We start from the raw sequence: 16,133 nt of genomic DNA, 5'->3' as shown, positions 1-16,133 counted from the left end.
CACAGAGAATGAAACTGAGACAGAGAAAAAGCTAACTAAACGTGTGGAAGGCCACACAACCAGAAGAGGGCAGAACTGGGATTCCAACCAGATCTGGTGTTGCCTGGGAAGAGTGGGCGTCTCTGGACAGATTTCATGCTAATGGCTCAGTAAGATCGATGGTCAGGGCGATCGATGGTCACTATCACTGCTCACCCACCCACTCCATACGAGGGAACGTGGGGAAGCGAAACATTCACGCATTCGCAGCCCACGTGCGCATCCGGCGGGAACTGACCTAGAGTTGCCCCAACAAGTTGAGGCCCCGCCTCTATGTTAATGACATGTAGATATATGTAAATGTGTACAACGCAACCGCCCAAACCTTTGGGAGCAATGGGGTGACATGAGAGAGGTTGCTGTGGAAACCAAACGCAACCCCCCAACCCCCGCCCCGTACAGATAGGCCCATAGATTCGTGTGAAAAGACGCAAGCCTCCTCGCTCCAGCACGCGGAGGACCAGGGAGTCGCAGAGGGTGCGAATCCCCGGACCCGCAGAGACCGCGTCCTGCCCTAGGGAAGCTGAAGTCCGGAGACGGTCGCGGGGACAGCAGTGTCGCGATCTCTCCCTGCTTGGGACTTTCCACTAAAACAGAGGAAAGTAGCTCTCCGGCCTTTAAGGGCCCCGGAGACTCCTACTCTGGCTTAGCAACGCAAGCCCCGCCCAGCGTTGCTTAGCAACGGCCCTCGAGCCTAGCAACCGTCAGCCACGCCCCTTAGCAACATCGTGCCTTACCCACGCTCCCGGCCTCGCCAAAGGGAGAAAGGCTGGGGTTTGTGGACTAGAGCCAAAAGGAGGTGGGGGTGAGGATGATGTTGTCCAGCCCCCAGCCTCGAGGCCGGGTGCAGGATTTCGGGGTCCACCTATTGCCCTTTTCGCGGGACGAGGTGTTAGAGTGCTGCGTTATCACCCCATTTATAGAGGGGAAAACTGAAGCTCCAAACGCCCAGAGTACAATGCTTGTTCCTCCCTAAATGTGCAGGATGTAAGCCGTCCCCGACGTAGGGATCTCTGCCGTCTCCATCCGAGGAAGCCCCGGGCCTAGGGGGAACGGTGTGCACAGCGCTCTCTCCCGCCCCAACTGCGTTAGAAAAACGACCCAAATTGCCGACTCAGAATTGGAACTGCAGGTTTGCATAGTAATTTGCGTAATTTGCATATGGCGCGGAGGCTGTAGCACTCCCACGCCTCTCAGAGCCGGAAAAGTTCCCACAGGGTCCCCGTTCCCTCCCCCGGTTCACCTGTCAAGCCCCTCTTCCTATCCCCACCCCCACCCCCACCCCACACCCCACCTTCAATTTAGTTCAAACACTTTCCACTAAATGCCGCACCTCGCTCCGCCCCCAACTGGGCCTCCAGTCCCGCCAGCCCCAGCCTCCATCCCAAGACCGAGGGCCCCCTCTGCTGTCGGCTGCGGGTAGGGCAGCCGCAGAGCTCCTGGGGCAAAGGACTTCTCTGGGCCCCCTGCCCATCTCCCCTTCCTCCCCAATCCGGCTGTGCCCAGGCGAGGCCAGGACATGGGTACCTTAGAGAGAAGATGGACAAGGTTACGCCCCTTCGGACCTGGGGGCTAGGAGTGCGATCCTGCCGGAAGTTTTCTCCCCTAAGCCAGGTCCTGCTTCTCCATGTCAGTTCCCAGGTCAATCCCCAGACTCAATTCTCTCGCTGTACAGCCTACGCTGACCCGCTTTACAATTGGAGCGGCTTCTAGGAGCTCATCGCAGAACCAAGAGAAAGCAGCACCATCCGGCCCTAACACCAGTTCCCAACCCCACTCTGAATGCCCACCCCCTAAGCAAGACCCTTGACTTCCTCCAGCTCCAGGTACTACCAGGAAGTACACAGAGAAGTGATTCTGTCTGGATCTCTCCACTTCCTCAACAGAGCTCTCTACACAGATATGGAATGAGACGCATTCACACAGGTTTGTGCACGCAGAGACCCTCATAGGTGCAAACATGCACACACAGACACAGGGAATGTGGAAGAGGTATGTTCTAGCCCCCACCCCCACCCCCCAACTCTTCACAGGAAAAAAATCTTAGTAACAGAAAAATTTTAAATCTATTACAACTTGCTCTCCTTTTGCCTTGCAGTCTCTAAGTGGCTGTACTCCAATAGCCTCTGTCCGTTTCTATTTCCCCACTCCAGTCCTGCCTTCTCTGCTATTGTGCCTTCTTCCTCCTACTTCAAAATCCTCTGAAATATGTTCTACAATTAATTGTGGTGCTGTGCTTTGAAATTTATTGCTTTTTTGTGTATATGTTATTTTTCACACAAAAAAGTCGATTGTGATGATAAAAAAAAAATTTATGCCTTCTACCCTCCTATACTCTGGAGCAGCTAGAAGGAAATATTTGAGAGGATCGTATGGTAGCCCATGACAAACTCTGGGATCTGTCCTGTAACTGCTTGTTGAAGAGTGCTTTGAAAACTATTGCTTTTTTATTTCTTTGCTTTGTATATATGTAATATTATACGATAAAAAGTTTTTAAAAATCTTGCAACAGCTGAATACTGGGGCACAGGGCCTCAGAGAAGCTGCTCACAAGGCTACCCCATTCTACCCCCAGCACTTACATTCTGCCACATCTGTGCCTGGAAACTCACAGACATACAAACTGAGTCTGGGGTCTCCTGATCAGTAAGCAGAGGCAGCTCCAACTTTGCCAAAATCTTTATTGAACCAAAAATCAACTCCAAACAGATTGCAGAACAGGAGAGAAACAGGGCAGGTGGGCTGAGCTGACCCTTCCCTTCCTCCACCCCTGTCTCTCTCCCTGGAAAAGCTCAGGGGTCAGCACCAGTGAGGAAATAAAAATCCCCTCTTCTGTTACATGGACAGGGTCAGGCCTTCTGAAGAGGGGGCACTCAGAGCAAGCCCCATCTGGAGGACCCAAAGCAGAGTCAGGGGCTCGGGCCAGGGGGTTCTGGAGCTGCAGGGGACTGGCAGAAGAGGCCAAGTATTCCAGAGCGTACAGGAGGCTGGGAAGCTGTGGTAGAGGACAGGGGGCCATCTCTGTGGCCAGGAGGCCACAGTGAGGCTTGGAGCTGGTGACTCATGGTCACCAAGGATTCGAGGTGCTGGAGCAGGGCTTGGTGGGGACAGGAGGCCCTGTGGAGGTGCCGACCAGGGCCTCGGCCAGCTGGTGCAGCTGAAAAGGATGGCCCAGTCTGGGACCAATGTGACTCTGGGAGCCACTGCCCTCGCCCAGGATTCTCCCAGGTCTCAGGCTCTCCCCACGGTCTCCCCCTGCCTCTGGGGAACCTCTGACAACCCGAAGTCCATCTTGGAGTCAGGCTGCCTTTGTCCTGGCTCCCTTTCAGGGCACCCTGTGGTGGAGGGGCGTCCTGCAAGGCCACATCCTGCCTCCTGGCCTCTGGCTGGTAGTACCTCGTCTCCACTTTCCTGTTGAAGGAGACCATCTTGCGAACCTTCCCTGACAAGGGGCTGGAAGCTGCTGCGTCTGGTAGTCCTTTCTTGGGGAGCAGCACGGCCAGCAACAAGCTTGAGTGAGTGATTTCCAGGCCTGGAAAGAGAGCGGAGGGTGGGAAAGAGGAAGACACCAGAAGCCTAATGCAGAGAGCACACGGCCCCCAGAAACTACATTCTGGCTGCATCAGGAGAGCTGGTTGTTAGACCTCAAGAAGAGCGCTCCAGCCTTGAGGGTCATAAGATGCTGGAAGGAAGCAGAGGGTGAGCCTGTCTCAGAAGATGTGGTCTCAGCATAGAAAAGGGTTCATCTGGCTGAGGGTGGAGACTGGAAGGTTTGACCTCAAGGCTTTATGGATTCTGTCTAGCTCACTGACCAGGCCATGCATCTTAGAAAAGTCAAGTGGTCTGCTTGGGGGATCAGCCCAGTCCACCCCATGAGCTCCCCACACCTCTCAGAGCTTCCTGGAGCTATGGCCTGGCTGGGGTCCGTGCACAAAGGCCATGCATGGCCCAGCATAGCTCCTGGCTCAGGTGATGCTTTTAGTCCACTCTTCAGGGGTCCTGCTTTTGTCCTGCTATGTCTGGCCTGTGAGTTTCTATTCACAGGTGCCTAATCAGAAAGGCAGTTGAATATGGCAGTTGGGAGCCCAGTCTCTGCAGCCGTGTCACCCAGGTGAGAAGCCTGGCTCTGTTACTATGTGGCCTTAGACAAATCACCGACCCTGTCCCTACCTCAGTTTCCTTATCTGTGAAATGGAGAAACTAACAGTACCTACTTGATGGGGTTATTTTGAAGACTAAAGGAATTATTGTAAGTAAAGCTTTTAGAACAATGCCTGGCACATATACAGGTATGAGCTTTTATTGTCCCTGTTATCACATCTGCCTGTCTCAGAAGTTCCCTTCTGAGACGCGTCTGCCTCCACTGACAGTGCCCAGGCTGGTGACCACATCAGAGGAAGCAGGGACTTGCATGGACATGGGGACACTTACCTGGGCCACCAAGAGGGCGCAGTCTGGCAGGCAGGGGCTGGAAGGCCGGCAGGGGCAGCAGTATCACTCCCACATGTTCTACGGCTGCCAGGCCATGGCGCTGCTTATTGTTGAGGTAGGAGTAGAGCAGACGGCAGTTCTGAGTGTCCCGAGCCCCGTGTGGGCACAGTCTGACCACACTGACGTCCTGCGGCCACAGGAAGGACAGCAGCTCTAGAAGCAGCCATCCTTTGCTCCTGCAAGCACCTCTGGTCTCATCTAAACCTGTGACCCCAGTGAGGAAGCATGTCCCCTACGACAGCAGGGGAAACAGAAGGACTTGCCTGGGGTCACGTGGTGAACCGGCAGGCATGCTGGGAACCAGACCCAGATATCCCAATACCAAAGAGAAGGGCAGGGACCCAGGGAAGCTGCTAGGATAAAAGGTGGCACCCAAGGGGGCCCAGTTACCTTGGTCTCAGCTGGGCAGATGCCGGCCAGCAGGTCCCAGACAGTGTTGGGGGGAATGCAGCCAGCTGAGCGGATCACCTCGGGCAGGGTCTGGGGGCAGGGAGGATGGCCAGTCAGCCCCCCAGATTCCCACCCACTTAGAGGGGGTCTCTATGCCTGCCCGCAGAAGGCAAGGCGTGCAGCACGGAGGATGGGCTGCCATCCTGGTGCCCTAACTGCCCCTGGAGGCTTACAGCCTGTCCAGGTCCATCTCCTAGGACTCTCCCCCTCCTCCATCACTTCATCTGATCATTCAGTCATTCAACCACCACTCCTAAAACTCTCCGTGGGCCAGGGCCAGGGAGATGCCACACTCCTCTCCTGGATGTGTCCCACTTTCTGCCTCGCATTACGGGGTGTCATCTCTGCAGGACTGGGGCCGCTGTCTCATTCATCCCCATGCCAACCACAGGGCCTGGCACACGTAAGTGCCGATGACTTGTTTAGAAAACCGAGTAAATGAATGAATGAACAAATGGGGGTGTGACCAGGCTGGTCAGTGTGTAAGGGAGGCCCTGGCAGGCAGGACAGGAGTACCTGGATGAGCCGACAGCTGTGCCCCGAGACCAGCTGGGCCTTGGCCCGGAACCGCTTGATAGAGAACATGTCTAGAGCCCCCTCCCAGGGCGGCTGGCTGGGCAGGGCCTTTGTGGAAGGAGCCAGAGTGTGGGGCCTAGAGGGAGGGACCGAGAGACAGGGCCAGGCAGAGCAGTCACCAGGACACCCCCCAGCATCGCTCCCCAGCCCCTGCTCCTTTCTTTTCAGAGCAGGTGCTGTGTCCCCACTGCAGGGGGCTGGAACAAAGACCCCGGTGCTGGCTGAATCCACAGACTGGCCCAGCGTGTGTGTGCATGTAAAGGGCACCCAGAAAGCTGGGTGATGAGTTCCATTGCACAGATGGGGAAATAGAGGCCTAAAAAAGGAAGTAGGATTTGCCCAAGGCCATATGCCAAAGCCCACGCTGTGTCTGCTGTCCCCCTTCCCCGAGGATATCCAACTCCCTGCCCCCAGCCACACCTGTCCTGGGTCTCCCCAGCCACACCTGTCCTGGGTCTCCGTGGGCAATTTCTCTGTATTTAGGGGCATCTCTGGTGAGAATTCAGGGGCTGGGCTTGGGGCTCCCTGGCAGACATTATCCTCGTGCCTCCTGGCAGCTTTGAAGGAACCTGGCAGCTCACTCGAGGGCTCCCAGTCTGCAAACAGCAGAGGCAGGAGCTGAAACGGGCAGGCAGTGGGGCTCAAGCCAGAGCAGCATTTGAACCAGATTCTTTCTGAGGCGCTCTGGGACGTGGGCACCTCCACCCTGTCACCTTCTCCCCAGGCCACTGGTCCCTATTGCTGCTGACTCCCACGTCGGCTCCTGCCTGCCCGCCACCCCCTGCACCCTGCCTCTGCACCCTGTTCCCACCCATGCAGATCCGGCAGTCGGGGTCCAGAAAGTGGTGCTTGTGCTGCTCCATGGTGTCCTCCGAGGCCGCAGGCAGGGCCCGCGGGCTGCACTCCAGCGACATCCCGAGGCCCTGGGAGATGCAGAAGGAGAGCTGGAAGGGGGCTGGGGGGCTGGAGGCCCTCCGTGGGAAGGGAGCCTCAGGGGTGAGGTTTATTGCATTTTTCCAAACAACCCATTCTTCTATTTCCAAAGTACTGTGAAGTCATTAAAGAAAATTTGGAAAATATAGAAAAAAAAAAAAAAATCACCCTGCATCCGCCCATTCAGAGATACCTGCTGAACTTCTGGGTATTTTTTTCTACTAGTTCTTCTTACACAGAGCTTTGGGGTCCTTTTACTAAAATAGCTGGGATCAAATAAGCATATCGTCATTTTGTTCATTAATTATAGCAGAGGCCTTTGCCGTGTCATTACGTTCTGTGTCAACGCAGCACGGACGAGTGGTCTGGAGTCAGCAACCCACGTCTGTTGCTAGACATCTGGGTTGTTTCCAATTTCTCCCTGTTCTGAATAGCATTGCAGAGAGCTTCATGCAGAAAGATTTTCCTAAATTTTGAATTATTTCCTTAGGACAAGTTCTCAGAAGCAATTGACAAGAATCAGGGAGAACGAACGTTTTTAAGACCGTTAATGTTCATCGCCAAATTGTCAAATCACTTTCCCCCCCACCATACAAATAGCTTTACACACAACCACAACACACACCCCATGCATATTGACAAAAATTCAAACCATGGTGAATAAGGGAACGAGTAAGCACTGCTTTGGGAAGAATAGTCTAATTCTGCAATTAGATTCAAACTCTAACCTGCTAACAAACCATCTCCACAGCGATGCCAAAGCACAGGTTTTGGGGTCAGACAGCCTGGGTTGAAATCTCAGCTCCACCATATGCAAACTGTGCAACCTCAGGCAAATGGCTACAGGTTCCAAATCTGTGAAACGGGCATACTAATGGTGCTTACCTGCTAGGCCACTGTGAAGTATGAATGAGGTACTATTTGTAAAAGAGGCATATAGTATAGTAGGTATTCAAAAAAGAGTTGAGGTTATGGTGTTATTTTCGCCTCCTCCTACATTTCTACCTTCTTGCCTCTCCTCTCTCGTGGGGTTGAGGACTTCTCTCTAGGTCTTCCTGGCTTCTCTCCCTACACTTATATGTATATGTACTGAGTCAATGAATATGGTTTAAGGGGCCTGCCCTCCAGCTGATGGGACATGGCTGATGGGAAAGGGGTGAGCAGCTCACCCATGGAACACCAAACCAGAGCCTGAGATGCGCCAGATGAAGCCTGAGTGGCCTTCATCCAGGAGTGGCTGAAGGCGCCTAGGGACAGTTCTGATTAGCTGCAGGAAACAGAGCTGGGGGGTACAAGACAGAGGAGCCAAGGGGGGTGGGGCAGCGGGATGGAGGTGGGACACATACCCAGCAAAGAGAGAGACCTAGACTCTGGACACACTTGGGGGCTTTCCAGGTCCCAGGGGCGAATTCCAGGAGGCCCGCCCTGCTGGACTGGCTGCCCGTGGGTGCTGGGTGGTTCCCTGCCTGGACTGTCCCCAGCCCTTCAACTAAAAATAATAGGTCTCTATTCATAAAAATATCTCCAACAGAGGTCTGCACAGAATGGCTGAGGCTGTGGGTGATGGTTAGAGCTGAGGACCACTCACCGGGGTGCCTCGGGGTTGGGCAAAGAGGAAGGGACCAGCAGAGGAGGCACTGCCAAGACCAGCGGCCCTGTCTGTCTCCATGTGCATGGGGACCCTGTGCAGTCACGCTCATTCTCCCCACTTTGCTGCAGGGAAGCCGGGCCTCAGCATGGTCAGGCGACTTGCCCAAGGCCACACAGGCTCCGCCTGGCACCGGTCAGGCTCCCGCTTACCCCCAAGTCCTCCAAGGTCAGTGTTTGGTCAGTGTCCCGCTGGATCTCCACTTCACCCTTGTGGGTCAGTTTGGTGGATGGGAGGCTGTACGGCTCCTGCTGTTGCTGCTCAATGATCTCCAGGCTCTGGCAGGGTGGAGTGAGTCAAGCTCGGCTGGGTTGGGAGCTCTTTGGCCCCCAAGAGCCCAAGTGCTCAGTCTCCTCCTTTGTGGCCCCTCTCCTTCCATGCCAGGCCTTTCCCTTCCCTCCCGCCACACTTTTGCTTCTGCCATCTCCCTCACCTGGAATGCCTTCCTCTCTCAGCCCTACCTTTCCACTTTCCACTTATTCACCCTTCAACTCAAGCCCTGCCTCCTCCAGGAAGCCTTCTTGGCCTTCACCTTCACCACAAGTCTGAAGGAACCCACTTTCTGCCCTGGGAAGGGTGTGGTGTAGTAGAAAGAGGGTAGGCTCTGGAGTACCCCCCCCCCCCCCAGGCCTTTAATTGGGACCCACAAAATGAGTGGCTGCAAGCCATCCCCTCCTCTGTGTGAGCCTCTGTCTGCTCTCTGGGAACATGCTGAGAGCGTTCTATCCACATGCAGAGCATTCAGCCCAAGGCCTGCTTCCCAGGAAAGGCACGTTGTGATTCATATTGTTATCAATGTCACCCTGTCTGAAACGTCCCTCCTTCTCTAACAACTGCTGGAGGACAGGGGTCCTATCCTCCCTGGTGGGGATGGCTCCAGGGGCCTGCGATCTGTGTACCCGCCCATGACCTCAGACTTCTTTAATGCTCCGCTGCCGCCATCTTGCAATTCTCAATGATTTTTGAACAAGGAGCCTGCGGTCTCATTTTGCACTGGCCCTCGCAAATGATGCAGCCAGTGCTGCCTCCTGGCCCCGCCATGGTTGGAAAGTCAGAGAGTGGACAGATTCACCTAATGGTTACTAGTTCAGTCAGTCCAGTGCCTTCCAGAACAGGGACCTCAGTGCCCCACAGCCACGGTCCCTAAATCCTTCCTTCCCTTGCTCTCTCAGCCACCGACAACCACTAGGCAGGCCTTCCCCAAAGCCCACCCGGCGCCCACGCCAAGCCTGACCCTAAGGGGCCCCCAGGCAGGGAGAGGCCCGCGGACAGAGGGCATATGGGCTGTCACTGTGATGTGCAGGGACCATGGGGCCCCTGAGTCACTGGGAAGTCTTCTCACCTTTCAGAGCTTCTGAGGCTGGGATGGAAGGAGGGGCGCCTCCGGGAGGCTGACGACAACTTCCTCTCTGTGCTGTCCTTCCCCTGCCGTCCTGTCTCTCCCTGCCCCATCCTCAGGCCCCGCCCCCACAGCCCGTCTCCCTTGCTCCCCAGCTGCTCACCCTCTTCTCCTCCTGGTCCCGCCAGCGGGCCAGCTCCTGAGGGGCCAGCTGGATTGAGCTCATTCGCACCAGGCTGTATGGGGTGACATCTCCACGCACCACTTGGAGGAAAAGGTCCTGCAGGGGTGGGGATCAGGGCTGCACCCCCCACCCATGCTGAACGCCCATCCACTCACCCACCCACCCACCCACCATGTCCTGCCCGGCGTCCAGGGCTCTGCAGACCCCCAGGGAGGGGCTGGCCTGGCTCGAAGCCTCCCTCACCGGGTTCCTGGGGTTGCGCAGGTTGAACACCAGGCTGCGGTACTTGGCCTTGTAGCGGCACGTGGTGCCTTGTGTCAAGTCGAAAAGGGCTGCCTCGATGCCAGCCGCGACGGCCGCCACGGCCTCCTCACTCAGCGCCGGGTGGGGGAGCGCCTGGAGTCTGGGAGAGAGGGGGGTAAGGGAGGACACAGAGACTGAGCCTGAGAGGAGGCCCGGGCATTCTGGGCCAATAATCTGCTTTCTGTTCTGAGCATTTTTCCCCCATGAACCCATTTATTCTCACCCCAACCCTGTGAGAAGAGACTATTATCATTATTTAGAATGGGGAGACGGAGGCTCAGGGAAGATAAGGGGCTTGCCCAAGGCCACGCGGCTACTGGCAACGTCAAGATTTGAATCCGCATCTGTCTGACTCCTCCCACCATGCTCTAGGCCTGGGCCAATGGAACAAGGGAGAAAGCCCGGAGGGAAAGACACCGGTCAGGGAAGGGGACAGAGCTCTGTCCAGAGGTCAGGAGACCCAGGCTGGAACTCTGAGCCGGCCACTGACTTGCTGTGTGGCCCCTGTAGAGTCCTGCCCTCTTTGGGCCTTGCTCTCACCAACAGGAAATGAGAGCTCTGGGCTCAGATCTCTGAGATGCTCCCAGCATAGAATCTCATTGTGTCTGAAAGCGCTTGCTGGGGGGACACCCGTGAGGACCTGAGCAGATGCTGAGTGCAGGGGCTTACTGGGACCGCATGGCCTTAGAGCAGAGACCCAGGTTCAGATTTCAGTTTTCCACCTGCTGGCTATAGGGGAAGTGACCTTGTCACAACCACAGCAGCGCTTAGAGCAGGACACGGCAGGGTTTCCTTTGACCACTGAAACCTTAGGCGTCAGGACGCATGGGAGAAGCCCCGGGGTCATGGATGTCAGGGAAGTGGGGAGCAAGGCCTTACCGCATTTGCAGCACCTCCTGCATGGCACGGACCACAGTGTCCCGCACCCCAATATTCAGGGGCAGCTTCTCCTGCTGGAGCTGAGGCTGAGCTATGGGGAGAAAGAGTCACAGCTGCCAGGGGGTGCCAAGGAGCTGGAAAGGGGACAAACTCAGCACTGGGGGCACAGGTAGACAGGGGCTAGGCTGCCACAGCCCTCACCCCTTTGGGGGAAAGAGTCCTAGCAGGGGCTGGGTCCGAACCCCCTCCCCAGGGATCCCCTGCAAGACAAAAGGCACCTTCCATGGCCCCTCACCTGAGTCTTGCCCCTGTTCCTCTTGTTCGCCAGGCCTCTCCTCCTCGGGGTCCACGAGGATGCACTGTGGAAGTGGGGCCTGGGGGGAAGGGGTGAGGTACTGAGGCTGCACCTCGGGGTCCAGGGGACACTGCCTCCCCAGTCAGCCCCCACCCCACACTCTCCCTGACCCTGCGCCAGTGAAGGAGGCCGTATGGTCAGGCAGCACCACTCACCCCTTGACACTCAGCATCAGCCTCCTGATCGGGAACCCGCTCCTGCAAGAGAGAGAGAGAAGGTGGAAAAGAAGGAAGTAGGGTCCCCGAGGCGCAGGGAACGGCTGCCCGTGAGGTCGAAGGGGTCAGAGGCCACCAGAGCCCCATGCGGCCCCTGCTGAAGGTGGCCGTGGAGGGCCTCGGGGGCAGCAGGGCACACGCAGAAGCCCAAGGCTGAATGCTCCCTCTCCAAATGAGCTAGAGACCCAGCCTCTCCTTCACTCCACTCAAGCTCCAGAATTCAGTGGTTCAGGAGAAAGAGCACCCAGGCCCCAGGGCCCTGGGCAGATGCGGGGGGCGGATGCAGGAGCTGGCTCCACCTCTGACTGCTCCATTCTGAGGTCATAGGGCCTCTCTGAGCCCCCGTGCTGTCTCTGTGGGTCGGGTGTGAAGGTGCCTCCCGCAGCAGGATTGAGTGACATCGCACATATAAAGAACCCGTTCTGTACCTGGTACCCAGCAGGGCCCTTGGCTCTGGGCATTTTCTTTCGCCTCGGCCTCTGCACAGGTGACACTGAACTGATCTCCATCAAGTTCTCCAGGGCCTCCAGCTGTGGAGGCTGGGGCTCCCCGGCCTGGCTGCAGATGATGGCCCCCAGGAGCTGGATGGTCGCCCCGGACCCAAGCTGCGGGCGGAAAAGAGCACCTGAGATTGCTCCCTGTCACTCTCCCCCACTGGACTGTTAGCCCCATGAAGGCAAGGACCGTGTCTGCTTTGGTTCCCACCGAATTCCCGATGCCTAGCAAAGGTCTGCTAACAGAGCAGGTCCCACAAATGCCTGCTGACTGCCTGTCTTCCCTGGAGAGGGGCATGACTTCATTCTCATCCCCTTACCTTCCTCTCTCATCCCCAGCCATGTTCAGAGTTAACAGGACCCTGTGTAGGGTCCCTGCAACTGATCGGGGTACCCGCCCTGTTGTGACTCCCCCTCCTTGTCAGAACTCCATCACACCCCCTCTCGGGGATCACTCACTTGCTCTTTGCCTGTCCAAAAGAAGCCACATGGCAAACCTGTCCATCAGCCCTCTGTGAGGCTGCTGATCATGCCCCCTATTGCCCCTAGAGGAAGCCCTTCCTGGCCACTACAAGGTACAGAGTGGTTTTTGGTCTGCCAGAGAGCATCAGGGTCTACGCTGCTGCCTCTTTTGCTAAATAGCTGCCAGCGTGCTCAGGGTTAACATTGAGCCTAGAAGTTGTCGCTTTCCAGAACTGGTAGAGGGTGAAGGGGTTGTTGTAACAAAATTTCCCCTTCTCATTTATGCCTCTTCTTGATTCCATTAGGTGCTTAACCTGTTTTAAGTGTGCCTTGATTCTTTTTATTTATCGCAAATCATGGGGAATTGTTTTGGAGGCAAATGGGTCGGAAAACTAACTTTTAAATGAATCACTATGAAATGGTAAGATTCCAAGATTTGGGGGAAACTGGAAATCTAAGATTCAAAATCATGATGGGGCAGGGGATGTTGGCTATTAGGATGTGCTAGAGAAGGGGGGCTAAGAGCCTCGCACCTTCCCAGCCCTGGGCAAAGGGAGGAAACCAGGGCCGTGATAAAAAGTAAAGACCTACGTAACACACGTGCTTCACCCCACGGGGCATCTCCACTTCCTCCTTAAAAAGAAAGAAGATGCAAAGATTAGAATCCAGAGGGAATTCTGACCCAATTCAGAATGACCCAACTGAAGGAAATTCACACCGAGAAGACGAACACACAAGGGTGAAAGATGTATGTTCAATATTCACTGGGTCAGCGTTTGTAACCAAAAAGGTGGGTATAAGCCAATGTCCATAAAAGCGGGATGGTTAGTAAATGATGACACATCATACTAAGAACTCTGTGTGACCATTAAAAAGGGCAAGAGAGACACAATAACAACTATCATCTTTGGGGAACTTGCAAGATGGCAGACCCTGGAGGAAGCACAACACACAGGATTTCATGAGGTCCCAGAACAACACCATGAGATATGTACTATTTCTATTCCCATTTTACAGATGAGGAAACTGAGGTTCAGAGTAGGTCTGAAAAGTCCCATAGCGACTATGGATTAGAACCTAGTTCTGCTGACTTCCAAAGCTCAGGAACGTAACTGGTGGGCTATCCGAGGAGATGGCCCTGAGAACATCAACCGACATGACAAGATTTATGGAAAGATGTCATAGTGTATCCTTAGAAGAAAAGGAGGAAAAAAATAGATTATGAAATATCTGCTGCATAAACCCATTTATGTAAATACATATTTATAGATGCATTATGGAGGTTATCTCTGGGGAATAAAATTCCAGGGGGACTTTTGCTTTCTACTTGTAGATCCCGGTATTTATGCTATTCAAAATGAATCTGTATATTTTTATAATCAGAAACATATTTTTATTTAAAAAACACAAATCAAAACAATGTGTACTGTGTTACCATTTGCATTAAACAGCAAGAAAAAAATTTTAATTTGTATTTGCTTGAATACAAATAATTCCTGGAAGTATCCAGAAGAACCTAATAACCAAGGCTGCCTGTGGACAGGAGACTGGCTGGCTGGGAAGCAAACTCTTCACTTTAAAAATTTTGAACCATGGGAATGAATTAGCCTTTCAAAAAGGTAAATTGAGACTGACAGGAAAAAAGAAAAGAGGGGACATCTAGGGAGGAAAGTAGCAGGACCCTTCATAGTTTAGAACCTTTTGGCTGGCACCCCAGAAGATGGCTCCGGATCCCTTCCAGTTAATACCCAGCTCTCCAGAAGCAACCACTGTTCTGACTTCTATCATGCTATCAGATTGGTTTTGCCTGTTCTTGAACTTCATATAAATAGAATCAAAGAGTAAGCATTCTTTGTCTCTGGCTTCTTTTGCTCATTGTTATGCCTGTGAGAATCATTCATTTTGTCACATTCATTTATTCATTTCTATTACTGAGAAGTATTTCATTGTATTAATAAACCACAATTGATTATCCATTAAAAAAAAAAAAAAACACCCTGTGGCTGGCCCCTGACTCAGGGGTCCTACTACCAGCATTATGAGGTTCCAAACAAAAAGCAATGGAATTACATGAAAAAGTTAGAATGGGCACAGCCCAAATACCCCTAAAAAAGGAAGAGAAAGATCAAAAGTGATGGTGAAGTTAACAGAGAAGTGAGGGTTTAACAAATATCAGTATATTGATATTTCTTTTAGCCTCCAGTACCTTAGAACAGCTAGAAATAAAATTGTGGAATTGAAATCCATGCCAAACTCTGAAATCTATTCTACAACTAATTGTTGCAACATACTTTGAAATTTATTGCTTTTTTGTATATATGTTATTTTTCACAAAAAAGAAAAGAAAAAGAAGGAAGAATATAATAGAGAAGATAGGATTTAACAAATGAATATGCTGAATCAATATATTGAGATTTCTTTTGGTCTCCATTGTCTTGGAGCAGCTAGAAGAAAAAATGAAAAATCGCAGGACTGTAACCCATACCAAACTTTAAAATCTGTTGTATAACTACTTATTAAAATGTACTTGGAAATTTATTGCTTTTTTGTATCTATTTTTCACAATTAAAAAAATGTTTAAAAAACTGGAATTGAACACTGAAGATTTTAGATAGTAGACTTATCAGACCAGATTATAAAATGTTTGTATGATATGTTAAATAAGTAAGAAAAGGAGTCAAACATAGGAGTGAAGGGCAAAAAGCTATTTTTTTTAAAAAAAGGACAAAAGCAGATTTGCTTGATAACCAAATATGAGTTTTGGACATGAAAAGTATAACAATAACTAAAATTTTAAACTTTTAATTTAGGTTTAACAACATATTAGATGGAGCTGAAATAAATTCATGAACGGGAAGTTAGATTTAAAGAAATTAAATCAGAATATTTGCAGCAAAGAGAATCAAAGAGACTAAAAGGATAGAGTGAAAAAGACTAATTAATCTAACTTAAGGTCCAGAAGGACAGAGGGGAGCGAATGAGGCAAAGGCAGTATCTGACGATATAATAGCTAAGAATCTTGCAGAATTGATGAAAGGCACCAACTCACAGCTTGAAAGAACCTGATGAATTCCAAACAGGATAAATAAAAACCAATATACACCTAGACATATCATAGTGAAATTCTCAACATCAATGATAAAGAGATCTTAAAAACGGAGAGAAAATAATAGTTAACACTTTAATATTATTTACAATGTGCTACTGTTGTTCTGAATGCTTTACCTATTAGTTCATTTAATCCTCACCACAACCTTATGAGGTAGATACTGGTACTATTATTATCCCCATTTTACAGAAGAGGAAATGGAGGCCTGTAGAGGTACAGAGGGTTAATTAGTTTGCCCAGCATCACACAGCTACTAAACCAATGAGCTGGGACTCAAATCCAGCAGTCTGATTCCAGAGTTGACACCTTTTACAATTACATTAAATGTCTCTCACTAAAAGACATTTTACCCATAAAGGAATGGCAATTAGACTACAGCTAATGAAAGGTAAATGATAGTAGAATATTTTCAATGTGCATAAAGAAAATAACTATCAATTGTGGACAAGATATTTTTCAAGAATGATGATGAAATACAGATATTGTAGAGAAAACCAAGAGAGTTTTCATTTTTCTTGAGAATTTTATTTTCCACAATAAACAAAATTCTAAAGGATGAACTGAGGTAGAAGAAAGGAAAAATGATCCCTGATTGAAAAGCTGAGACGCAAGGAGTATTTTGAGCAAAGAAAATGTTAAACATGTCATTAAATCTG

The 16,133-nt window shown here is 51.8% G+C and overlaps 1 protein-coding gene and 1 long non-coding RNA gene across 4 annotated transcripts in view; one reads left to right on the top strand and one right to left on the bottom strand.

The window, feature by feature from the left end:
* The first annotated feature begins 490 nt into the window (after positions 1-490).
* Positions 491-2,331, top strand: LOC143674593 (uncharacterized). 2 transcript variants are annotated; one of them, XR_013171120.1, is made up of 3 exons: positions 491-838; positions 1,024-1,171; positions 1,860-2,331. It is a non-coding gene; the product is annotated as an uncharacterized LOC143674593 (long non-coding RNA). The 2 variants fall into 2 exon arrangements; XR_013171121.1 differs by having other exon boundaries at positions 491-844.
* A 371-nt stretch (positions 2,332-2,702) lies between these two features.
* LOC143674592 (SPOC domain-containing protein 1-like) overlaps positions 2,703-16,133 on the bottom strand; it is a 29,402-nt gene continuing 15,971 nt past the window's right edge. Inside the window, exons 2-16 of one of the 2 annotated variants that reach the window (XM_077150506.1) lie at positions 12,960-13,001; positions 11,841-12,017; positions 11,353-11,394; positions 11,138-11,216; positions 10,843-10,933; positions 9,904-10,063; positions 9,640-9,756; positions 8,290-8,415; positions 6,368-6,479; positions 6,002-6,152; positions 5,497-5,632; positions 4,921-5,010; positions 4,471-4,657; positions 3,436-3,571; positions 2,703-3,034 (exon numbers count right to left, since the gene is read on the bottom strand). In XM_077150506.1, the coding sequence (XP_077006621.1) occupies positions 2,875-3,034; positions 3,436-3,571; positions 4,471-4,657; positions 4,921-5,010; positions 5,497-5,632; positions 6,002-6,152; positions 6,368-6,479; positions 8,290-8,415; positions 9,640-9,756; positions 9,904-10,063; positions 10,843-10,933; positions 11,138-11,216; positions 11,353-11,394; positions 11,841-12,017; positions 12,960-12,989 (1,794 nt within the window). In that variant the 5' untranslated portion in view covers positions 12,990-13,001 and the 3' untranslated portion in view covers positions 2,703-2,874. Of the gene's footprint in view, positions 3,572-4,470; positions 4,658-4,920; positions 5,011-5,496; positions 5,633-6,001; positions 6,153-6,367; positions 6,480-8,289; positions 8,416-9,639; positions 9,757-9,903; positions 10,064-10,842; positions 10,934-11,137; positions 11,217-11,352; positions 11,395-11,840; positions 12,018-12,959; positions 13,002-16,133 lie in introns of both variants that reach the window. The other variant, XM_077150505.1, reaches the window with a different exon arrangement.

The sequence above is a fragment of the Tamandua tetradactyla genome, chromosome 2 (genome assembly GCF_023851605.1).
Source record: "Tamandua tetradactyla isolate mTamTet1 chromosome 2, mTamTet1.pri, whole genome shotgun sequence".
In the NCBI taxonomy this organism is placed as follows: Eukaryota; Metazoa; Chordata; class Mammalia; order Pilosa; family Myrmecophagidae; genus Tamandua; species Tamandua tetradactyla.
This window is presented reverse-complemented; position numbering and strand designations above follow the sequence as displayed.